This window comes from Strigops habroptila, chromosome 11 (genome assembly GCF_004027225.2).
Source record: "Strigops habroptila isolate Jane chromosome 11, bStrHab1.2.pri, whole genome shotgun sequence".
Classification (NCBI taxonomy): Eukaryota; Metazoa; Chordata; class Aves; order Psittaciformes; family Psittacidae; genus Strigops; species Strigops habroptila.
In genome coordinates this window covers 10822107-10847823 of record NC_046360.1, presented here as the reverse complement: position 1 = coordinate 10847823, position 25717 = coordinate 10822107, and the positions used below count along the sequence as shown (strand labels likewise).

General features: G+C 39.6%; 1 protein-coding gene across 3 annotated transcripts in view; it reads left to right on the top strand.

Annotated features, from left to right (window-relative positions):
* Nucleotides 1-7452: 7452 nt before the first annotated feature.
* SLC5A1 (solute carrier family 5 member 1) overlaps nt 7453-25717 on the top strand; it is a 29135-nt gene continuing 10870 nt past the window's right edge. Inside the window, exons 1-7 of one of the 3 annotated variants that reach the window (XM_030501668.1) lie at nt 7453-7554; nt 9419-9490; nt 17259-17363; nt 19464-19523; nt 19871-19975; nt 24582-24687; nt 24913-24993. In XM_030501668.1, coding sequence (XP_030357528.1) covers nt 7468-7554; nt 9419-9490; nt 17259-17363; nt 19464-19523; nt 19871-19975; nt 24582-24687; nt 24913-24993 — 616 coding nt within the window. In that variant the 5' untranslated portion in view covers nt 7453-7467. The remainder of the gene's footprint in view (nt 7555-9418; nt 9491-17258; nt 17364-19463; nt 19524-19870; nt 19976-24581; nt 24688-24912; nt 24994-25717) is intronic. The other 2 variants (XM_030501666.1, XM_030501667.1) reach the window with 2 other exon arrangements.

Below are 25717 nucleotides of genomic sequence, written 5' to 3'. Positions count from 1 at the left end.
CCTGTACAAGGGTGTGTTAGTGTTTCCATTTAACATTGTTGAACGGAATAATTTGGCATATGATACTAAACATGAATTCTAGATTTCAGCTACAGATTCTGCAGTGGATTGAATGAATGAAAAATATTACTCTAATCACTATTTTTGGTAGAAAAGTTAATTTTTATCAAATCCTGGAACAAGAGTCTGAGACCATTGAAGAGAAAGAAGGAAGGTTACAATGCTGATTACTTTAGTTACATTATGCTAATCCTGGGATAGCTGTTTCAGGAATGCACAGAACAGCTCCAGGAGGTATTCTCCCTGAAGACCATTTCTGCTGCTGGAGAACATCCATAACTGAGTATCACTTTCACCCTCTGTATTCCCTACATTCTGTATCGGTTTGGGGAATACCTGCTCATCCAGTTAGTCAGGCTTCCTGGTGTTTTGACTTGCCTGATAACAGGAAAGATACGGCTTTTGAAGCTAGTGTATTCCTAAATATTTTCCTTCTTGTGCCTGACTAGTGCATTCTTAGGTGGTAATCTGCAGCTGGGTTCCCTTTAACAAAGGGATCGATAACATTGAGAATGCTAATGTCTTCTTGACTGGTGCCTCTGCTTCAAATTAAAAGTGCTCTCAGCAGTTTTAAACGTGATGTCTAAGACATAAGTAACCTGTCTCCCTGAGGGATTTAGCAATGTCAGAATCAGGACAGCTGATTTGGTTTACCAAGAGCTATGGGCAGTTTGAAGAGTTTCCTTACTGTAAAAAGACATATGTTTAATTATCACTTTGTCTGTTGCTCTAGTTTAGCTCTTTACATCACAACGTGAGGAAACAAATTACACAGCACCTGTAAAGATCAAGTATGTGTGTGTGGGTTTATTTGCTGGTGTCATCAAACACTCTTCTAAAAAGTTAATGTCTCATAGTCCTGGAAATAGCCACACCCATCAGTGTGTCACCTTGTCATCATGCACTGAGGTTCTGATATACATGGGGAAATCCTCACATAAAATACACAGGATGTGTATGGTAAACATGTATACTACAGACCGAAATAACATAGATCTAATGTATAAAGCTATTAATCTGTGAGATCCACAAATTAAAAATCCTTCTAGAATGCTCAACTTTCTACAAAATAACAATTAAAATCTATCCAAAGGCTGCTTATGGGGGAGATTTAAATGATTAATATCTATTATTAAATTAATTCTATAAATCTTCACATCTATTTTGGCAGTGCAAATAAAATGATAACATTCATGTATATTGAGGTTTCAGTTTTAGTCATCGCAAAGTTTTGCTGACACTTTGTCAGTCACGAAGTGGCTGATACTTTGCACAGTATCAGAAGGCTTCATGAAGTATTTTAAACAATATATTTAGCTACTTGAATTTGACTGTTCACCAAACTAGCTATAAACCTCATGATCAGATGTGGCTTAAATCAGATGTGTATGGTCATGAAAATTATCGTTGGAATAAAAAGAATATGCTACTAAAACCATATTGTAAAACAATAACATAAATCAAAGCTTTGAATATGAATGAGTGTAACTTTATTACAGCTACTGACCTATTTAACATTTGCTGTGCTTAGCCATGAGCCTCTTGTGTCATTTTGGATTATAGTTTAATTAATGTTTTAAGTCCTGATTTCCAAAGAACTTAGGAATTGAGGATGGGTCTTTTAAAGGGAAGGGTATGGTTCCCTTGGAATTGTTTTATTACTTCACTTTAGTAATCAGTGCAATGTCCCTTCCATTCACATGTTCATAGGAGTTCAGTTAGAGGTACAAGAGTCTTGAGATCTGATAAACAGTTATGATGATTCCTGTGATCATAGCATTTTATGAAGTTTTCAAGTTCTATCCATGTCTTACCCTCAATGATAACTCAAGTAAGGAAATATGTCATTGGTTTGTGTCATGTGTTCCTTTAGTTCAGGATACATAGCTCATGACTAGACTACTTTTTGGAAAGTTTTAGGACTACTAGACTACTTTGGAAAGTTAGGAAAGTTTTACAGGCTTTTTTAAATACCAAACTAGGCTAGTTTTTCTCCTGGAAATAGATGCAGGCTTCTGCCTTAACATCAAATGTAGTAGGTTCTTTAATAACTTCAGAAGTTAGCAGTACGTAGATTTAGAAGATCGAAACTTTATTGAACTTCTATAGAACAAATATTTTTTGTTTTGAGATTTTCTAAGTTGGCAGATCAATCCCCTTCAGAAGGGATCTCCATTTCATACCAAAATAATATTTGGGTCCTTTGTTCTGTTCTAGATTCTGTCAGAACTCAGTCTGACCAAAAGATACCTCTTCACAAATGTATCTAGTAATTTATTAGTTTTTTTGTTTCCAGATAATATTAGCGTATTTTGTACACTCTTCATGTTAATTTCCATTTCTCTCTTTTTTTCCAACTGTAATCTGTGTATGCTCTCTTTTGTTGTTTATTGGGGCTTTTTTGTTTGTTTGTTAGCTTTTTCAATGTTATCCTGACCTGGGATTCCCATGTCTCACTGTTCCCTGTTTCTGATCAATTTATTGCTCCAATAGCAAAGAAGTGTTTGTGCCAAATGCAAATACTCTCAGCCTCGATTCCTTAAGGAATGTTTTTCCTGGGTTCTCTCCGACAATATTTTCTGCTCTTACTGTTTTTCCAGAAGCTTCATATTGCATTTTGTACAGTATTATTCAGATTCTTTTCCTTATTAATTTTTCCAACCAAACACTGTGCAAACAAGCGCTTTTAACTGAAGAGCCTCTGGGATCATGTAGGACTATTTTGACATATATATTAGGCTATTACATTAGCAGATTATGATGTTTTCCCAGCTCCACTTAGATTTTTTTAATCAAATTAACCTGTCAAATACAATAAATAATCATAATAATGATATATTTGTTGCTGCTTATTGCTGCAGGGCAATCAAAACACCCACAAGGGCTGAGGCTATCTGTTGTTCTAGAATGATTACATTTATTTTGAGCAAAATACACTAGGAGCAACCAGAGTTCTCATTAGCTCCCCTGAAAAACTGGAGAATTATTTCAGTGGAAGGGGCATGAGCAGCTCATCTCCAGTTCATTTCTCTCCTGTGTTTCATGCAGTGGAGGTATTATTTTCCCTAAAGCATCCCTGAAATACCAAAATATTTGTGAAAGTTGTGATCATGATTATGCAGCCATTCTGGATAATTCCTTCTATGATTTAATTTTAGCTGTAGTAGAGGTGGCAAATCACAATGTATCAATGTCTAACAAAATATTTTTCTGGAAACATTCTTTTAGGGGAAAGGTAGAAAGCTCCCAAGAAGGATTAGCAAGCCTCTAACATACAAATCTGATGGATTAAATCATGAAGATAAGAAATATGTTGTGTGTTATGCAGTCTATGAGGTAATAATCATGTTTTAATGAGAAGTTGCTTGTGGGGAGCAATCTTCCCTGCAGTCAGGTGGCTCAATCTAGTGCCAGTCTGCATTGGTTTTGGGGAGTAGTTTTTAATCTGCTGTTCAACTGAGTTGCAGTGAAAATTTCAAACCCGTCTCTTGCCATTAATCCTCCCCTATTAATCTCCTGAATGATACAAATGAATAAAACAGCAATAAAACAGAAATAAATCCGAGTTACTTTATTTGCTATCTTAGCCTATCTTGTAGGAAGAGTACAGTCCTTGAACTGTTCTTTTTACAACATTGGCAATGCTTAGATACCGCAGGGCTGGGTGTACTTAGTAATCACACAGAGATAATTTAGCCAGTTGCTGAAGAACTGAATATATTTCCTTGCTTCAATTCTGATGCATGTAAACCTATTTTCATGTCCTCTGGTATTTCTCCTCCATAGAAATACTAATTAGATAATTAGTCTAGAGAATGTTATCTTTTTTGTCTGTTGATAAATACGTGGTTTTTCTCATGTTTCTTGATCTGATCTTCTAAGTGAATACGAATAGAATGACATTGCTTTCTCTCTGATAACCTTTTAGAAAGGCACCTGTTTTCCTACTGGTATTTTCTTCTATCTACATCATACCTACTGGAGTTTGGATCTTTTTTCCTTTCAGTAATTTCTCTTCCATGGATTCTTCTAATTAGACCCAAGTTTTTGCTCACTTAAGCAAGGATGCACAAAGAGAAAAAGGTCTTGTGGCATCAAAGAAAAGGTGTTAAATAATTCTCCTGTCTCCCACTCTAACTGCTGTCCTCTATTATTAGGACCATCTTAAGAAAACTTTGCTGAAAGCCTTTGAATTTATATTTTGTCCACTTGCAAATATGATCTCTTTTCTCACTAACTTCATGCTGCGTAGCTAGGAAACCAGTAAAGGAGGGGAGAGACTGTACTAAGGTAGTATATAGCCTTCTGCAAGTAAAATAACTGCAAATTTTTTGTCTGGTTTTCTCCTGTATTAACTGTGCAAAGGCTCATGTGTATAAATTAGCATTTCTGAAGAGCATCCCCAGTAGAAATCTGCATGCTTTAGAAAGAAATTTGGAGAAATGTCAGAGACAAGATTAGAGGAGTTCCCCTGTGGGAGGTAGTTTGCATCATAATGCATCTTTCTCTCTGTTTGTAGTTTGGTTGGTTTACTATTTGTTTTATCATTTGCCATCTTTGGGAGGAAGACTTACACATTTTTGAGAGTCTAGGCTAAGGGAGCAGCAAGGGCTGTAATTCTCAGATTTTCTATGCTACAGCCCCATTTTGTAATGACAACAGAGCAATTGTAGCTTCTATGCAGTTCATGTACTGCCCTGTGCCCCATCAGACAGTGGTGCCTCTGTCAACACTTGCAGTTATGTAGTTGGGTGTGCAAATCCATGACATAACTCTGGTCTTCATCAGTAATCTGGAGTGTGATTTTGAACAAGTTAGTACACCATTCTGTAGGTATTTGTGCTCTTGTCCATTGTCTGTTTTGTCTATTCAGGTATGAACAGACAAATTCATGATAAGGTAAATGGCATCAGACTTGATCCAGAGGGGAGCAATCACAGACATGGATCACAGTTACTGTGTTATGCTACTTTGACTGTTTTTCTTGCTCCTATTGAAATGTCTCTTACTTCAATGCACTGATGTGGCTCACAGGAAGGAGTAGAGAAATTTCCTCAATATATCAAATTATTTGTCATTTTCTCTAGTATTGAAGCCCTCACTTGTTTGACCACACACTTCAGGATGATGAGAGTACCCACTGAAACACACTGCTAGCTGAGTGTGAGAAAAAGAGGTTATCATTGTCTCCTGACACAAAGTTCACCCTTCACATCAGGAGGTTTATTCATGCTTATCTTCAAAAGCTTTAATACAAAGGTAGGTTCAGCCTTTTTCAAATCTGGGACCTTGGGTGACCTTTCAGAGACCATTTATATGAATTTGATTAATGAAGTGATTAATTTAGTACACCAACAATCTGCTGAGCATAATGCTTCAAGGTTTCTCTTTGGACTGCAAATATGAGGATGTGGAGATGAGATATTAAGGGTCTTGACAAAGCTGCCTCCCCTTTTTTTGACAGTCTTGTAGAGATTGTTTAGTTTGGGTTTGTGGCCTTCAGAGAGAAACCAGAATTAAGTATGTTTCTACTGTATATAAAGATAGGAATTGCATGATTATTATTTTTTAGACACTGATTCTCCAGCGTTGTTTCAAACCTTGAAGTCTTGCTGATGTGGTCATGGTAGGAGCTGTGGACAGGAGGCTGTAGCACTTTTTAGCCTCTGAGCTCTGTTTTTTTGCAGAGGTCTGGATGAGAACTCAAGATGAACTATAATAGATAAGTTCCTGTCTAATGTTTTCTTTGCTTTACCTCTGCAGACTGATGCAGAAATGGAATTCATGAAAACCAACCTTTTTGTTAGTTGCAAGGACCCACAGGAATCTATGTCAATCTTTGTAAAGAAGTGCCACCTACAGCCTATCTTAGGCAAACTGTTACCTGATAATTAAGGTTAGTAAATAAGTCTTTTATTTTCCACCGAAATACACAGCAGGGAAGGTTGCTGCTAATGGGAATTTTGGATGTTCAGCAGCTTCCAGGGTTAATTTTTTCTCTGTTGGATTTAAAGCTAACATTTCGCAGTCCTGTAGGACAAACTGAAGAATGTGTTTTGGGAGAGATGCCTAAACTATCAGAGGACAGGACTGTTTTATAAGAGTTTAGATGCTGAAACACTAGTGAGATTTTTATTTTATCCTTTTAAGCAATCACACTTTATTATAGCTTCTTAGACTTTGGTGCTTTTTATTAGCCACAGTTACCAAAGGGTAGTTTACCTAAGAAGAATTCGTTGCCAACGAACAAAGTGCCAGACCTCCATTTCAGCTCCCAAGGAAATAACCATTGCACTATCAGTCAAACCTGTTGTGCTTTCTGTGTCCTGTACTGCTTGTTCTGCTCAGTGTGACTTCAGGGTAACATTTTGCTTCCAAAAGGCAGCCTAGTCAGCTGTAAATAAATAATGATTCCCTAGTATAAACCAGAGAATAGGACTTTCAGTTCTTCTCAGAGCTCAGAAATGTGTCTCTTGTTCTAAATATCCTGGATTTTTCTGACCTCTTCTAGCTCAGAGGATCACAGGCATCATTTGGGGAAGTTTCTTTATTAAGAGCAGTGAAGATCTGTTATAATCAGCGCGTTCACATCTTTGTGATCAGTTATTTTGCTTAGCTTGATTCTGAAGTCAGAGGAACAAATAAAAGGAGAGCAGACCCAAGCTCTGATGAACTTTGAACTTATTTGAATGTGAAGCTGATTAGCTACAATAGAGAGAATCAATACCACAGTCTAAACACCCTGAAATTCAGCACAGTAAGCTCCTGGATCTAAGTCTTGTGGTTCACAAGCATCTTTACCTGTATACATGTGAGAGATGTAGGCAGCTTAAAGTTGTCTTCCCAGAAATACAGGGCTGTTTCTCCATTGAGTAATGCTGCCGAGTTGAGAGATGACACAGAGGGTGTCCCAGCTCCTGGACTCCTGGGTTTTCCCCAGGTGCCAGGTCACTCCTCCTCACAGATAATTGCTTACCATCATCATCTAAAAGAACTGCATCTTCCATGACTAGACTTACAGGTACAACCACTTGAAAAAAAAAACCAGTATTCAAACACAGTGAGGTAAATATGCAGGTTTATTGCAGCCAAGCCACTCCTTTCTGTGCTCATTCCTTCTCAGACATCCGCTCCTGGATGTTAAAGCGCTGAGCACCTTTGGCAGGGCAGTTGAACTCTGAAATCTGCAAGCACCTGTAACATCGAACAGCAATATTTGGGAAGGAATTGTTGTCTGAGGAAAAGCAGCAGCTTCAACTTGTGTCCCGTGCTTGTGTCCCATGGGAGACAAGTGAATTTGAAGTTATATATTATATAAGACTTAGGGGATGACAACAGTTTATCATTAACCTGAACTCTGCAAGAAGCACATAAGGAGAGAAGAAGACAGCCAGAGAAACAGCCAGGATGGAATCCACCGTAAGGATCAACAATGCTGCGGACATCTCTGTTATTGTCATCTATTTTTTGGTAGTCCTGGCAGTGGGACTATGGGTAGGTTGGGATTTTATTTTATTTTATTTTATTTTATTTTATTTTATTTTATTTTATGTACAGGTAGTTTAGAGGATCTTGGGAAAATGGCTCAGTAAATGAAAATGTATAATTGTATAAAGATTTTGGTGCTTAACTGAGATAGTTAATAAGTGCATGGTGGGGAAAATGTGGGTATTTACTGGAGAGGGGATGGCAACCTGGGGAGGCATCCATTTGGGTGGATGAATGGAACTAGGGGGAAAGTGGAGTGGTGAGGTGTGTGTGGGGAAGGAGCTGAGAGATCAGATCAGTAAATGTCAGGCCAGCTGGGGTCTCTATTAGGAAGCAGGTAAGTAGATGGGGTTTAGCACTGCAGAGCACTGGGACTGCAGTGAGAATTGGTGTGAGATGATGACTCTCTGTTCACGATCTATGCATAGACCGGTGGCTCCTGCCCTCACCCTGGCAATGCTGAATGTGCTAAGGACTGCAAGGGAAAACTCCGTGCCTAATCTGAAAACAAAGCACGGTGCTTTCACAGCTAATGGAGAAAGGCAGATACCATCCTACTGGTGTAACCTCAGAGCTGAGGTGTTTGAAGATGATAGGCAAATAGTGTGAGCTACAAAGCTGTAAGCAGTGGAATGTCACTAAATTTCATTTCCTTGGGGAAGCTCTCCTGGTCACCCAAGCACCTGACCGTTAACAAGCAGAGAGGAGGCATTGTGCCTCAGTAATCCTCTGCTTGCCAGGAGCATCCCAGGGGTCTATTTCACCGTGCAGAGAAGTCAGCTGCAAAGCAAACATCCCTTTCTAGCAGCATGGCAATGTTTTGGGGAGCACCAAAGATTTAGACTGTCCACAAAATGGACACAATCTTTTCTTTACCTCTTCATCATGGTGGTAGATGCCAAAAATGTAGCAAAAGCTCTGCAGCCCCCAGTGTATCCGAACACTTTGCTGTCTGCGGGAGGGAGCCGGGGCTTTGCCACCAAGGTCTGGATGTTGCTGTAGTTGAAGTTCATATTAAAGGTCTGCGACAAAAAAGGGCTGATCCATGGCTTATCAGGCACTTATGTGCTGAGTAATTCCTTTCTGGCAACAATGTCCTCCTTATCAGACAAATAATTTCTCTGTTGCTGTGTGTAGTTAAATGTAAATCTATTGTATTTACTTCTCTTCTTCTGCATCAGAAGAAAAGAACTAGCTAATTTTCCCAAGTCTTCTTTCTTTATTTGCCTGTTCAAAGTCCATCAGAAGACACAATGGGAATCCATCATTTGGATCAGGGCCATTAACAAAAACTGGCGAAGCTTCCCTCTAAAGCCCATAGACTAATACAAAATGAGTGTGTGAAAAAGCAATTTTAGTTGGCTTCTCTTCTTGAACTTTAGAGAGAAGTGGGTACAATGCTGATATTTCTACAAGAAAACAGATTTTTACCAATATCTGCTGGGGCTAAATAGTATTGAGTAAAAGAGCTGCACACTTTCTGTTCATGAACTTGCAACTTACAGTCTTTTTTGATGCTGGAAATCAAAGGCACTCCTGATGAAGTGCTCATATGCAGTTTTATTTTAGTGATCTTTATTTTTTTGTTGTTAAATTTCATTTTATTTTAATGTTTGGCACTGTAATGAAAGGTGAAGCAATGGAGCTTGAATGGTTAATGTAGACCTAGATACAAGTCTCATTGTTCAAGTTGTATTGTTTTCATCATCATGTTTGTCCTTTTTAGCCACTCTGTTTATTTCTTTCACTTTACCCATATATTTTATCCCTTCCTTCCAGCTGTTTGTCCTAGTCTGTGGATAGCTTGACTATTGTACTTCAAATATGATTCAACCTTTCTTTGTTTCTTTCCTTCTTTCTTTTCTCCCAGGCTATGTTCTCAACCAACCGAGGGACAGTAGGTGGATTTTTCCTGGCTGGACGAAGCATGGTTTGGTGGCCGGTGAGTGCTATACACTGTGTATATACAGAAAGCATTTGTATGTGGGTATCCACTTCTATATGACTATGTCTAGTCTTTAAATATTAAGTATCTCTACAATACGGTTGAGATTATGATGGCTATTTCATGTAGATGCACTTCAAACTCTTTCTCTAGCTGTGGCGACACAGGGCAAACTGCACAACAAAAGCCACCTGATAGGTAGGCAAAAGTGTTGGGGAAGTTGCCTGCGTTGAGATCTCAGCTGTCTTGATTATGTGAACAACTTGTTTGAACCTAGATACTTTAGTAATATCAGTGTAGACAAATGCAGTGCTTTGCCTTTCAGCCCACTTTAAAACTTTTTATTCCTTTCACTGCACTCAAAGAAGCTGGCTCATTGTGAGGTTATCACAGAGAAGAATTGATTCACTGAAATTTCTCCCTGAATTGCTCTATTGTTTCCACTTATGGTAACAAGTTCTGGTCAGTAGAAGGAGACAATCCTAGAAATATTGTGATAAGTTTGTTATCGGAAAATACAGTTTAAATTTATTCAAAGATTATTTGTTACTTGCATTGTTTTTCTTCTGTGGATCTGTATTCTCTTCCAAGGTGGAGAAAAGCAGTCACAGATACGAAACATGATCATACTCATCCATCAGGCCTGTGGCAGAAATGGTATTAGAAACAATTATCTATTTCTTTCAGACCATACAGTCTGTTTAGTGTGACCTCTTGGAACAGCAGAAAACTTGGACAAACCTGCATTTTCTGTACTGGTTGTATTGTACATGCTTCCATGCTCTTGAATGGAAATCCTCAACTTTCCCGATCTTGCATTCATTCTCCAAAATCGTTTTTGCACTTCATTAAGACTTTTGATTCAAGATTCCACCCCCATGGATTCAGTTACAGAGTCAGAGAGAGTAAATATTTGTTTAAAAATTTAGGAATCTTCTTAAAGTGGGCTGCAGAAATCCCTACACGTCTTTCAGTCTTCTTGTGCTTCAGTGAGCTGCTCTCTGCCTTTAGAAGAGATATCTTCTAAAGATACCTTTTTAGAAGAGAATCTCTTTATTGACATAAAAAGATTAAAGACCAGTGACAGTAAAAAGTTTCCTCATTTAGTATAGCAGATCTAAGAAAATTCAGGTTCCATTGGAAGATCGAGGAAAGAGAAAGCTTCCAAGTTATTTTAAGATAAATCCTATAATTCTAGGGGGAGAGAAAAAACCCAAACAGATTACTTTGCTTAACTATTACTTTAGTTTGTGGGCTGGTTTTAATCTTGTGCAATTCTTGTATGCCTGTCAAGGGTGAATATGAATACCCTTTTGTGCAGATGTAAATTAAGATGGAAGAAACTAGGCAGGAAAGACTCACCATAAAAAACTTCTGTCTTGTGCAGTGGCACTGAGAACTAATGAATCCCCTAAGAGCCAGGGAAGATTATCTAACAGTGAGTTCTCTGCCAACACAAACCCAACAGATTCAGCAAGCTCCAGTACTCCAGAGGGAAACAAAAGAATGACCCCAGGGTGCAGTGGTTGCTGCTAGGATTATCTCTCTCTCCTTCCCAAACTCTGCGAGCTCAGCATGGATGAAATAATAGTCACCAGTGAAGTCCTAGACCACCCCTTTGGGCCTTCCCTTTGGAATGCCAGGAGTGTCTTTCTGCACCATAAAAATAAACCCTTCTTGCTATTCTTCCTGGTATCACTCAGAACAAACAAAGGGCAAGCACTCAAACCACAAACTAAATAACAAGTCAGCAGCACCACCTTGGAAAGTTTGCCTTGGATAAGCAGAGATTCTAAAATACCTATTCTCACGGTTTAGCAGGTAGATAGGATGTCCATCACCCAGTGCAAACTGGGCAGAAATGACTAGGAAACCAATGAAAGTATAGAAAGTTCAAAGATGTGATTCCAGTTCTGCAACAGGTAATGCTGTGTGTACTTTTTTACTTCTTTTATGCTTTGACTTTTCTGTTGTGCCACATCAGGACTAGCTTGGTGTAGTTCTGGAAAGCCTAGATACATTTCCTCAGAGTGTAGATGGGAGGCAGGGTGAGGGAAGTTGTTTTGTAAGTGCACTCTTGTTTATCATATTTCTTCCCTGCAATTCAGGATAAGGCCCCTTGCTGTGTAACTGCTTTCTGAAACACTTGAAAAGTTGAATTCCCTTCAAATAATGATATTTTTCAGTGGTTGTGCATGTTCTGCACTCTACAGGGAAGGCATAAGTGGCTTTTCTGACCTCACAGGGAAAGAGAGTCATTAGCAGTGTATTAGGATCTCTTAGTGATGAGCCTAGGGATAGGGATTCAATTCACAGAAATTATATAATAGCTGTTGTTTAGTAGATTAGAGGAGACCCTGGTAATCAAGGACTGGAGGTTAGTCCCACTTTTGATATGGATTTTGCATATCAGTCACTGGCAAAATTGTTACTGAGATTCAATTCCTCAATGTATAAAGTAGGAGCAGGACACTTATCCTGGCCAAATCTGTCCAGCTGTGGCTCCGATTGTTGGCTCCAGCAGAATTCATGAAGCATTTTGCAGAACCAAGCCCACAGTTAGTTAGTCTTTTCAGGCTGTTCTGCTGGCATAATAGGTCACTCTGTGTTAGTGCAGTGGGATCACTGTCCTTGTGCAGTGGACGTGCCAACTCACTAGTTCCAGTAGTTAATTATGGATCAAGGTATAGAATCACATTCTCACTGATTGCCAGAAATTGAAATCATCATTGGTTAATCATAATGGTATGAAATGCTGTGTCCTCTCCACAGTCTTTTTACAGAAAATGAGAGAAGAATCTTCAAGAAACTGGTTCTGGTCTCTTGGGCTTTGAGGGAAATGTCTTCAAGAAAGACACATATGGCACATATACTCATAACCAGCTCTGCTTTTGCCAGAAAGACACAGACAAGCTCAAGGAAAGTGACAGTTTTGTAACTGTGGGCCTTGCAAACTGAACTTTAGCTTCTTTTGTTAGGTGAAGGAGTTAGGTTCAGCAAAATACTTTCTACCACTGTAGGACATGAAGTATCTGTTCCCGGAGAACAGTCATTTTTCATAGCAGCCACTCTCACAGGATTTACAGGGGTTTATGCATAATTTAAATAAATAGTTAAAACCCCCAAACCCCGTCAAACCTAAATATTGCAGCTTTTCTGCTTTTGAAGTTTCCTTCTCAGGTTCTGTAGTTTTGCAGACAGAGCTGTCTGCAGAAAATTATGGGTTACCTTATATACCTCAGTTCCTGAGGCATAAATGCTAATAGGACAAAGAGTATCTGCTGGGCATCTGAAATCCAGCTATGGTTAGAAAGATGTACTGCATAGTAAGTAGGAAGCATGCAGAGTCAAGGACATACTACACTTTAAACAGAAACGTAACTCAGCTTGTTTGTTGTCACTGATGTGTTGGTCTTTGTGAGACAGGTAAGAATTAAGGAAAAAAACCAACAGATTTTTGCTTCAGCTCTGCATGGCTTATTTTCATGGCCATCAAAACTGGCCACTGGCACGATTTCTCTCATCTCTGCATCCAGTTAAGTTTTACATATTCTCAGAATTCTTGCCATTTGCTGAGTCTGACACTGCTATGAGGAGCCAGGAAAGAACTCTGATATGAATAAGATAACTTATTTTGTCAAGTTCCATGCAAAAAGTAATATGAAATCAATGGTTTTCAGAGTAAGAAGAATAACAAAGTAATCAAAGCTCTGGTAGAAAAGGAAAAGCTCAATGCAACAGATTTCTGCAGAACCCATTAGAATTTTCCAGCTGGACAGGAGGTGTTGTTTCTGTCGCAGAGGACAAAGATAGAAAGGTATCAGATCAGCCTGCTTGCAACTGTGCTGTTCCAACAGCTGTAGGGTTTGTTGGAAGACAGAGACACATTTGATGTGTATAGTGTATCCATCTCTCTTGCTTAGTGAATGGGGAAGTGTATAAATGTGTTTTGACTTGGCAATAATGCAATACATAGAATTTACAGAGCAAGTGGGAAAGCAGAATAAAAACATACTCCTCTTTATTTGGATCTCAAAGCCTCGAAGGGGTGGCAGTAATATTTCATTGTAAGTAATGTACTGCTTTTTCCAAAGTGAAAGGTAGGAACTTATTTTTTCTGAAGTTTTCAGGTAGGAAAAATGATGCTCTTCCATCAGTCACATGTTGCAGGGAAGAACTGTGAGTTAAAGAAAAGCATGGGCAGTGTCAAGGAGCACTTCTCAACGAGGGAAGGAGAAATTTGTTCAGGGAAGAGAGGTTTGCAGGTGACCCTTGGGATAAGTGATACCTCAGGGCAAGGCTTGTGACCTCCTGCTGATGTAAGGGAGCCTCTGCTGTTCTCCGTAAAGGGGCTAAAGGCCACAGGTAAGGTGTGCTTGGGATGGGGGAAAGAGTTTGATACCGAGCTAACACTTTCAAACAGGAAAGTGGACACGAGGGACATAGGATGTGTATCAGCTATAAGCTGTAAAATCTGCATGTTGTCACTGCCGTGGTCACTTATTTGAAGAGCACATTGCACATGATTTGGAACAGCAAGCACTGGGATGTCAATGCATCCTCAAGTTAATGAAAAGAGCAAGGTGAAACTGTTAATGAATAACATGGAAAAAACATAGTGATGATCACCTGTCTGCAGTGTGGTGATACTTTTCCTGAGCAGAGTACTCTTGTTAAAACCTGATCTCTTAAAATATTTTAAAAGAGTTAATGTTCCACGTTTATCTCAAGTTAGTTCAGTCTTTTGTCCTCTCTTTCCCTCTTAACAGCTTTTGTTGCTTTCAGTCAACTTTCTTCTTTACTCTTCCTCATAGATTTGTTTTAAAAATCAATTCACTAACACATTCACTGAGAACAGTTAAAAATTGTTTCCCTCTGTCCACCCCAGTTTCAGCTCAGCGTTCTTTAGGTCCTGCATGGGTGTGCTGCAGCATCTCCAATGGCAAATCAAGCAATTCCAGTAAACAGCCATTTCAGTGCAAAAATACCACAGCACTAAGTTCTTCAGCAAGACAGCTTGGGCCCAGAGCCCATCTGCCTTCTTCCCTCATCCTTAAAAGTACTGCTGTGGCAGATCAGGAATTTCTCTTTCCCTTCTCGCATCAGCAGCTAATAGGGTACAATCACATTTGGTAAACACTCCTCTTGCTTTAACCATGCTACAGTTGTATGGGTAACAGGCATTTTCCCACCTATGAAGCCAAGTTCTATCTTTCCATATCTACATAACAATAAAAAAACATGTTTTAAATTGCATCCATATTTGTGTGTGTTGATCTTACAGTTCTGCTGCATGGGTTGTTCCCTAATTCAGAGAAGAGAATTTAGTGTGGTATCTGCATTCACATTGTTTTGTCCTTATGCTGGACCTAAAGATGTTGGTAATTTTGCGTTATTTTGGTTGGGTTTCATGGTTTTCTTTCAATACAGTTGTACTCTGGGCAGAGTTGGGAACACAGCACTGCCAATGAATGCTACAGTATGGCCTGGGGCGTCAGGCACTGAGCCAAAGCTTACTACAGCTCTCAGTTCTTCAAGATCTTCATTAGCTGCTTTTGTTAGGTGGATCTGCTTGCAGAACATTCTGAGCTTTTGAAACAGGAGAGGGAACACATTAAATAAAATCAGATATTAATGTGGTTAATCTTTTCTGGTGATTGCATTTCTAGTAACCTAGATTTAAGTTTAATTATTCATCTCCAGGGAAAGCACCGGAGAACAGTGCTAATGCTTGGTATAAATGGTTCTTGTTTCTTCATGATCATTTCTGGGAAACCACAGTTGCTGTCACAAAGAGGTTAGAAGAAAAGGTTTTCTTTATTACCAGTGATCTCTCTGACTTGTTTGCTAATGTTTGTTGCAACACTTATCATTCCTGTAGAAATATCTGTCATATGACAAACCGGTTACATTTCTGTAGGGCACAACCAGCTTCTAGAAATGTATAAAAAAGAGAAAAAAAAAAAATCCAGAACTGCAGAACTGTGTGAACTTAGAGACATAAATGTCCTGTCACAGCAAAAGAACAGTTTGTCTGCAAATAGACTAGAAGAAACAAGAGGTCAAACTGAGAAAAGGAGAAAAAAGTAAGCTTGGAAAAGAAAGAGTGGAATCCTCTGATGACTTTTATTTGTACATTGCATATGAAAACTTGGGGAGGGAGATCTATTTTGTGATTAGAGATCAGGATTGAGAGTTGCTGTTCCTGGCTCTAGCATAGCTCTATAGAATAAATCTGTTATTCAAAGGCAGATTTCTAATATGAAATCCTTTTTATCCTCCTGAATCTCAGGCAGTCGTCCCTGTGCTCTTGGAAAGATTGACTGATTTTTACTGCTACTGAAAGAACTCACTGCAGTGACTGTAGACCTGGAAATTTTTAACTATTCACTTTATATATATTTTAGGACCCTAAAAATCTCCCAGTGAATTGCAGACAAGGAATATTTCTCCCTTTTGTAGGGTGACTCAAAACATATTCCAACCACCTGCACTTGGGAACTACATAAAAAGAATGTGCTGGATGCAGGGCCTGCATTCCTATGTCTAAAAACCCTATTTTTAAGCACCTTGGGATTTTTCAACATGAGAGATCTACCTCAAATGAAGCTGGTCAGCAGAGGCTCTTTTGCGTACTGCCTGTGTGCTTTTCCTTGATTTTTAACCCTATTTCCTTTTTTTCTTAGTAGCTTTCAGAGGATATAAAGGAAAGATAGAAGTGAATAAAAAAATGTTCACTGGCCTCTTTTCATCTCAGAACTACTCCAGCTCATATGTCTTCTGCCCACAATACCCAGTCCAACCTCTTTTTCATGCTTGAATTCTCACCCTACATCCCTCAGTGTCTGACCCTGTAAATCATTGTTAGGCATTTCTTCTGCCTTTAATAGTTTCATTTTGAGGAAATAAAGCTCCTACCTTTTCTCTTTATGTTTTCTATTGCCTGAGCCATTTGATAGAGAATTAGATCTTTTGGCACACTTTCTTTTGTGAATGGCTCCTGCCTGTCTGTAATCCAACATAAATCATTCTTTTTTGTTTAATCTCTCCCTGTTCAGCAATTCCTAATATTTGGGTTCTTGGAGATCCGGCACTTCTTAAATAGAACTCCTTGATCTGCTAGTGTTTGTATCTTCCAGAAGCACTTTCTCGGCAGATATTTCTTCCATGCAGCTTTCAGAATTTAATTCAGGAATCGCATATCTTATGACTGAAAGCATAAGGCACTGAGAAGGACATAAGGAAGTCCGATGTGTACCTCAAGGGGATTTGATTTTGGGGGAAAACAGCCAATGAACTCAAAGTCTGTTCAGCTCTCACCAGTAATACATTTAGCTCCACAGACTGTGGAATATGAAATAGCGAGTGCCAGTTTGACAAGTGGATATACACTTACGGTTTCCTACTTGAGCAAGACACATCACAGTCTTCCCTAATCCTTTGGATATCATCCAAATCTCAGTCAAGTTTTGCAAATATTTAAAAATCTATATTTATGTAATAAACTGTTTGACTCAACTGGAAGAAGTCCTATGCAACATCATATTTTTTCTCATTGTTGTAAATATGATGGTTAGAGTGTCAGGTTTGAGGGGGAACAGTAAGAGAGAGTCTTGAAAGTTGTCAAGAAAGTTAGTTGCGAATCATTCTTATCATCACCCTTTGATGACAGATGGGCACGAGTTCAAAATGCCACAAGAACATGATTTTTTCAAGTTACCATGAGCAGGACCTAAAAGCCAAATATTGTTCTTTCTGTTTCTAGATTGGTGCTTCTCTATTTGCCAGTAACATTGGCAGTGGACATTTTGTGGGAATAGCAGGAACAGCAGCATCTGGAGGAATTGCCATCGGAGGATATGAATGGAATGTAAGTGGCATGCATTTAAATGAACATATTTGTGACATCAGATTTTCTGCTGAGGTTAATCAAAATAACATTGACTAATAATTTAGGCTGTCAAAGTGTTTTGTGTTTTGCAACACTTGTTTTCTGTGCAAACTAGTAAGTGCCAATGTAATCTACTATTTAGCTCATCCTCCTTGGTCCTTGTCCAAGCCACTGGGAAAAAATGTCCCTTTTCTGTTGAATGAGGCTTTTTAGAGAGTGTTTGAACCAAATGAATCAGTGGATTCTCTTCTCTATACATATCTTTTGGTTACTTTTAAAGTATTTGTAAAGAGTGCTTTCAGACTGCAGGATGTTGGGCAGAACTTATCAGTTTTGTAATCCACAGTATTTTTTACAGCATTTTGCTGTGTAGAATTGTTGAAGGGGCTCTGATGTCTTCACCAGCTGTAAGAAACCTTAGGCATCCGTCACAAACACCTGCATTCCAAAAATCTTTTCTTCTTTAGTTTCTCCTTCCTTTAATTATGTGTATTTTGCTTATGGTTGCAGACTAGGGTAAAGATATCGAAGCTGACTTTGTATTAACTACTTGGGGTACCAGCAGTGGTGTTAACTGCAACAGCATGGAGGTTTACATGAGCTGATTCAATCCATTCCCTTGTATTCTCAGGCACTGTGGGTGTGGGTAATAATGCCCTTGTTCTGCTTAATTCAGCTTCACGGAAGGGATTAACATGACACAAAGAATTTAATGAGCATACAAAGGTCGATACTTCCCTTGCATTTAATTCTACACAGGGAAAGAGGCATACCACCCTCAGGGATTTGGCTTTTTCCCTTAGCAAGTAGATGGTTGCTACAAACAGTCAAGTACTTGCATGATATAAATATTTAAGAAGGATAAAGGCTAAAATGAACTCTATGAGATGTGCACAGTTAATTTGTCATCTTTCTCTATTTGATTACACTAATTCTGTACCAAACCTGGTTTCCCTTCTCTTTGTACCAAAACTAAGCAGAACAAAACAGAACAAGCATTGCTCAGAATTTCATGGTATTCAAAGCTTTAGGACCCATATCCTTCCTCAAACGTACCTACCTCTAACACTTCATCTCCCAGGAGATTCTCTGTGGACTAATATCAATACACAGTGTACAACAATTGTTGTTTAGGAAGAAGCAATGATGCATGTGTGTATTTGAGCAGATACACTGTGTAATTCGTTACTTATGACTATACTTTTTTTTAAGTTTTATTACTTACGGTGGAACTGGCGTACAGATTAATAGATATGGTGCAAACATTGCTCTTGGTTGTATAATGTGATTCTCCTCTGAAAAGAAACACTAAATTTGACTGTTAGCGCCTTATGTATCACTGTTATTCCACTGAAATTATTTCTGATTTGTGTTAGTATGACAGCAGAAGCTGACCCAGTATCTCCTGTCCATCTTACAGTTTTGATCTAAGGGCAAAACTTAAAAAACATAGTTAAAAAAGCCCTTTAAGCCTCGTGGACAGCATAATGCAGAGTGCAGCTCTGAGAGTAGGATTTTGTACTAGATTTGTCCATTTAAATATGTACAACTCTGTATCAGACAAGCAGTTGCTAGCCATGTAAGTCAGAAAACTGTGACACTGCAATACAGTAAGATCTACAGTTCACAAAATACACATGGTAACACGAAATATGGTAAAAAATGGTAATGTGGGAATACAAAATATTTTACAAAATGCATCTGGTAGATCCTGTACAGTACATGGGGTTGTTGTAAAACATACAGCCATCCAGAGAGACCAGTGCAGAAGGCAGTTAATGATCAAAATAATAACCAAAAGAAGCACTACTCTCCCCAGTACCTAGATTTTCAGATGTTACAACACACCATTCTGATTCTGGGTGGGAAAGTATCCTGCATTAGTGGCTCTGAGATCAAGATGCTAGTAAATAGGTCTCAGGTAGCAGACTTCACCTTAATATTTCCCAGCTCACCCCCACAACACACAGGTTTATGTGGTTTCAATGGTCTCTAGCTGCTACTGGGCCTGATAAATGGGCTTTGGAAGTACTAGATAGAGAGAGGAGACTAATTCAGCTGATCTTTTCTTGGCTGCAGGCTCTGATATTTGTGGTTGTTCTAGGATGGCTGTTTGTACCCATCTACATCAGAGCTGGGGTAAGTCAAAACACTATGTTATGCTTTTCTTTGCTGCTCATGTTTGTGGATCAGGTCTCGAATGTTGCAAAGCCATTATGAATGGCAAGAGATCCCAGTATGCTAGAACTGTACTATGTATATGTATATATTTGAAAAGTGAGGAGTCTGTTCAGAGATCTGAGCTGAGAAGTACTTGGTACTCTTTCCTTGTTCTCCTGTGATTCCTGGAGCTACACTTCCTTGCAACTGCGTTTGCAGCTCCTCTCCCTGTGAGCTCCACTCTTACAGTGTGGGAGTAGCAAAAAACTTCTAATTTGCTTTATGTGTGTTCCCCGTTACCTGAAACCTCAACTCCTCCCCTGCAGGTGGTGACAATGCCAGAGTATCTGAAGAAGCGTTTTGGTGGGAAACGGATTCAGATCTACCTGTCAGTCCTTTCGCTGATCCTGTATATTTTCACAAAGATCTCAGTAAGTAAAACTTCTATAGCATTTCTTCCATCCTACATTGATCTAAAGAAAAGAAACCCCCATTTACAATATTGCTCACACAGTCGGTCAGTTGTTTCTGATTTCGAGCCCTTGGTTGAATTGGCAAGGTCTCCAGATGCTTGTTGTGCTTTCTCTTTCTTTTTCAGGTTTTAGGTTTACTTGTACTTATGCTCTCCTATAGAACAGTCAGAGCGGAGGGAAACTTGTATTACAGTCTATGATTCTAGGGATCCCTGAAACATGCAGCAGGATTTTTTTCTGTCTCCAGACTTCATATTTATCTGGTTTAGCATCCTCTGGTGAACATGCCGTCATGAATGCAGTTGAGGGATAAGAGCAAAAGGGCTATGGAGAATAAGAGAATAATAGGAATTAGAAAACAAAGGAGTGGGGAAATGGAAAGGAGGGGAATTATAACAGCTGAGGTGAAAGGAGAAGAGAGGAGAGTTTCTTTTCCTGGGCAAGTGGTTGGTATAAAGTTTAAGGTGCTATGAAGTTAATGTTTATGAAGTAAGTGGTTGTGTTGCTGTCAAGTAGTGAAGGGAACTGGTATTTTCCATATATCTTGAAACTACCAAGCCTCTAAAGAAGTCCACAGTTCAGGCATACCTCAATCTGTTGTTTTGCAGAAGTTGCCATGGCAGATTACTCTTTGCCCTGTGAATGGGAGCAGAGTGATAATAGTGCAATTTAAGCTAAAAGATTGGCCTTTTGCTCTCATTCTCACATCTTCATGATAGCTGATCCTTAGAAAGGTTATAAATTAAACAGGTTGGTACTGTGGAGTTGTTAATTTGCTGCTGTAGTGCTTAACGACTGTAACCAGAAATCCCAGATATGACATAGAGTTCTGGCAGATCTAGCAGCCAAGAAACTCTTCCAGTCAGATGACTTACAGTGCTATTCTGCAACGCACGTTTGTAATGAGCCATCAAGGTGTTACATACATTCTGAATTAACTATCTATCTTTTATTTCCAGCCTCTATCACACTTAGGGGTCTGGTCATGGCATTTCACCCCATTTCAGTTGGAGTGCCTTGGCCTTGCTTCCAGTGTGGTCATGAGGCCAAAGAACCCTCTCCTGCTCCTGTGGTCCTGTCTTACTAGGAAGCAAAGCAATAGTCAAGAGATCCATACAGCAGCAGTTTACCTGAGCTGCAGTCAACCAGTGGCCTGTCCCAGCTTCCCATTAACCCAATTATTCCAGATGTTCATCGGGATTTGCCATGGAGATGGAGCTCTGTGCCATGCAGGGGAAAAATCTGGTGCACAAATTCCTCTAGCCATTTCTCATTTCCCTCATCTGCCCAGAACAACTCTGACAGTGTCTTCCCCGTGTGCAAATGTGGCTCAGGTTCCAGCACTATACAAACATGTCTTCTGCACTGTTGTCTTATGTCACTCTATTTCGTAGTGCAGGGTTTGCCCAAGTCTGATTTACAAGAAAAGGCACAACAAAGTCCTTGGAGATTTCAGATACTGTCAGAGGATGTCAGAGTACGTGTTTCTATACCACGCTATGCAACACCAGGCCCAAACTGTCTCCAGCTGAGCCAGCTCCAGAAGCAGAAAGGGAAAGGCTGTTCCATCCTGGACCATAGCTAACTTCTTTGTGCTGTGTAGAGATATGCATGCTCTGTGAGGCTAGCACAGGTGTCTCTTCCCAGAGGCACGTTGTGTATCTGAACGTACCCATGTGTTGACAATCCATGCCATAGTCAGCTTGGAAATTTGCATCTTACTTCCCTGGCTGCTACCTTTGCAAACACTCCCTTGTGATCTTCAGGGCTTTTTGAGAATTGACATAGAAGGATGGGTTTCTGCCCTGCCCTTAACGGGCAGTCACACCTATCAGTTTTGTCTGGCAGTGATACGCACTGCTGTTTACCCTTGTAGAAGAATGGCATCTTGTTTCCACGGTAGGTATTTCACATGCTGCTTTGATATGTTGAAGTATTATCTAATATTCTTAATAATATAATTATTACGGTGCTTTCCAATGAACAATAGACTATGTCAGGTTGTGTGAGTCCTGGCATGCTCTTTCTGGTACAGTGCCCACCACCATGTGATAATCAGATTCCCTTTGTACGCCATTTCTCTTTTCCTGCACATTTTCTGTGTATTTTTAGTTGATTTCTTACCTTGTTTTGTGGCTAATCAGCCACTTGCCAGACAAGGTCATGCTGCAGGGTGTTGATCTCTGGGGTCAGGACACACAAGATCTTTGAGCCTAAAGCATTTCTGCTGCACAGGCACCTCGCATGTAGGTGCATCCTAAGCATGAAGTGCTTTGTGAGCAGTGCCCGTAGCAACTATCAGGGCCTTGCTAGCAACTAGTGTTTCTGATATCAGTCAATCAGTCATTATGCCAAAAAAAATGGCCTAGTAAAAATAAAACCTTGATGGAGAGTAATTGACCAAATTATGACAAACCAAAAGGGAATTAAGATCTGAAAGCTTTTGCAGAAATCAGAAACTGCAAACTTGGATTTCTAAATGTGTTGCAGCATTTTCTTCACATTCGTTGTGCATAATTTCAGTAGTAAATGTATGCGCATAGACTTACCAGGGGGAAGAGGAAGGGAAAGGATAACTCTCTCTTAGGGCTGCATGGTGTAGGGGGTAAAGATAAAGAACACGTGCCACTGCCCCGACTCCCACATTAGCATTGCAGCTGGATTCATTCAGTTGGCACGTGTTCTGCCAGTTGTTCCTGCATGATCTGTACCTGGTTTTGGAGAGATAGTATAAAGGAAAGATTTACTCTATTCAGAGATAAGATAAAGATTAAATAGTGTCCATAAAAAAGTATAAATGGAGAAACAAGGAAATATTGGAAGGCAATAATCTAATTGGGAAGGAGGAACAGTGAAGTTGGAAGGTAACTCAGCAATTTAGAGGAGCTGTTAAATTGTTCAGGATGCTAAATAATTAACTATACATTTCTTTCTGGGGGGATCATTTTAGGACCATTAAAATTTAATGATATTTAGGCTAAACAAAAGCCAAGAACAATTTAAAAAAAAAAAAAAAAAAGATCTGGGACACAAGCTGATCAATGGTGTGAAAAGATCGGAAGAAAGTTAATACCGTAGAGAGAAGGGACAAAGGATATGGTCTAACAGCCACTGGGGATAAGAGCTAGAAGTCGTGGTTCCCAGAACTATAAGAAACCAAATAATCTCAAGCTGCTCCAGAGGCAGAGTTTTGGGAGAAGGACCTCTGTTGTGATTCACACTCTGCTTCACGTTGCTTTCTGCATGTGAGGGCAGCAGGATCGGAGAATCTCTTCCTGCAGAGGTCATCACCTCTTCCTCATTCTTCAGAGTGAACTAAGGGTGTGATCATACCCCCCAGTCTCTGTTTCAGTGTCTCTGGAATGAAGAGGGTTTCTTCATCCAACATCTCCCAGCTCGCCAGACTACATAACTGCTTATTAGCGTATGTGCACTGCCTTACCTCAGCCGAGCTGTGGACAAAAGTGGTGCCAGTGCCTGTTCTGTGACCACAGGCTCTGGCTGCCCACAGCCTGGCCTGTGCAACTCCTGCTCCTCTACCAAGCTGCCACTAGCAGCTGCCCTGCAGCGGTTGTGTGTGCAGGCTTGACTCCAGGGCACATGTGATGGTGTTTATCTTTTTCTCAAACCTTGCATATGGACATTTTGCAGCTCCTGAGGTCACTGAATGCTGACTTGTACTGTCTAATGGAGACAGGATTCCCTGTATAGAGTCCTGTATAGGTGGTGTGATATATAGGAAGGAGGCATGCAGGTGGGATTGGAGATGAGCCCAGGACCTGGATGCTCAGGAGAAAGGATTGCTCCAGATGCAAACTCAAATGAAAGCATAATTTACAGTAATGCATTACAAGTGCACTGGAGTAGATTATTTTGATTGCAAACTTGGGTATATAACATTAATGCAAATTATCTCTAAATCAGGAAGTGATTTAATGTGATTAAAATCCCAGAGTGTTGCTCTGAAACCTGAACAATTCCTTTCTTACGCAAGCGCTAAAGGTCTCTTCTGTTAGACAACTGATGTCAGTTAATCTGACAGGACCTTAAAACTAGAGGTATGTTTGCCTTTAATGCAAATGCACCATTTGTCCTGAACCTGCAAGACGAGCTGTACCACATGTACAAGCAATAAAGAAAAAATAAGTGACTTATAGAGTAGCATTACATGAAGAGAACCATGCTGTGCCTTGGAGATGTCAGAGTCCATTCCTGTGCAGAGCAGCAAGTGTAACCTCAGTTTTAAGTAACTGGTTATTAAGCTGCCTCTCAGTATGTAAGCACAGAGTAGTGAGGTGACTCTGTGTCCAGCTGAAATGATCCATTGAAAAAGACCTGGAAATTCTTTGGGAATTGTTACAACTCTTGTACTGAAAGCACCACAGCACTGAGAGGAGACTGGCAGTTGTACTAAAATGACCTCTATTTTCTTTTTGATTCTTTCTGGGGGTGTATGCAGTACTATAAGGGATATATGTACCTTTCAGTACCCTCATCATGAATGTGTAATACACCATCTTCCCAAATTTAAACATTGCTTAAGCTATCATTTTTTCTTTTATAGGCAGACATATTCTCTGGAGCTGTATTTATACAACTGGCTCTAGGGCTGAATCTTTATTTGGCCATAATTATCCTGCTTGCTATTACAGCTCTTTATACCATCACAGGTGAGTTTGCAGAGCAGTCTGATAAATCAAAGAAGTTAGGGGAGAGAGAAAAAAGAGAAGAGGGGAGGTGGGCAAGAGGGGACAAGTGAAAGCCTGGAAGGGAAGTTATTTACAGTGGCCTTTGTTTGGAAGAGAGAGGTGGTGAGAAAATTAAAAAAACCGGACTTCCACTGAGGCATTTCCACAGGGACTAACCTATTTGTCTTGCATTTTCTTCGCCATCAGGTGGCCTTGCAGCTGTGATTTACACTGACACCTTACAAACATTTATCATGGTAGTGGGATCCTTTATTCTCATGGGATTTGGTAAGTAAATCAGATGAATTAAACTGGAACGTTCAACCACAAATCCCACAGTGGCTAAGGAAACGGATCCTGCAGTGTGGAACTCTCTTATCTTAACCAGCAGATTTCAGTTCTTATTCCTATTTGTCAGGGAAGCAAATAGGCACGTTGCTAAAAATCAGGCATATTGCCAAGCCCTTTAGTCACTGAGACCACTCCATCTCCAAAGCACACGTGAATGTGTAAGGTTAATAACTAGCATCCCATGACAGAACAGGACTTCTTGTTGATGGCTAATGAGGTAAAAGCAGAGTTGTTTGCAGGTGATAATGATACTCTTGAGAAGTTCAGAGAGTATCTTGTTTTCAGTAGATTATAATTTCATAGATATTCAGATGCTAATGCATGAAAATTTCTGATTCAAAGTGAAAAGCTGTTGGTCCCATTGCACGTTTTTTAGCTTGTTTCTAGCTGCTAGCCTGTGTTAAAATAAAGCAAACATATTAACATTTTAAATAAGCCTTGTAGTTGATCTGTGGATATCATTATATTGCCAGCTGGACAGAAGATATGAACGGAATGTTTATGAAGAGTACAGTGTGTCTGTCCAGAAGTCCATATACTTTTTACAACAGAAATCATGCTGTTAAACAGAATTAATAGAAAGGATTATAAGAAAGAAAGAAGTAGTGATAAGACTCCACGAATTTGTCGAGTCCTTTCCCTATCTTCTAGTTACTCAGCA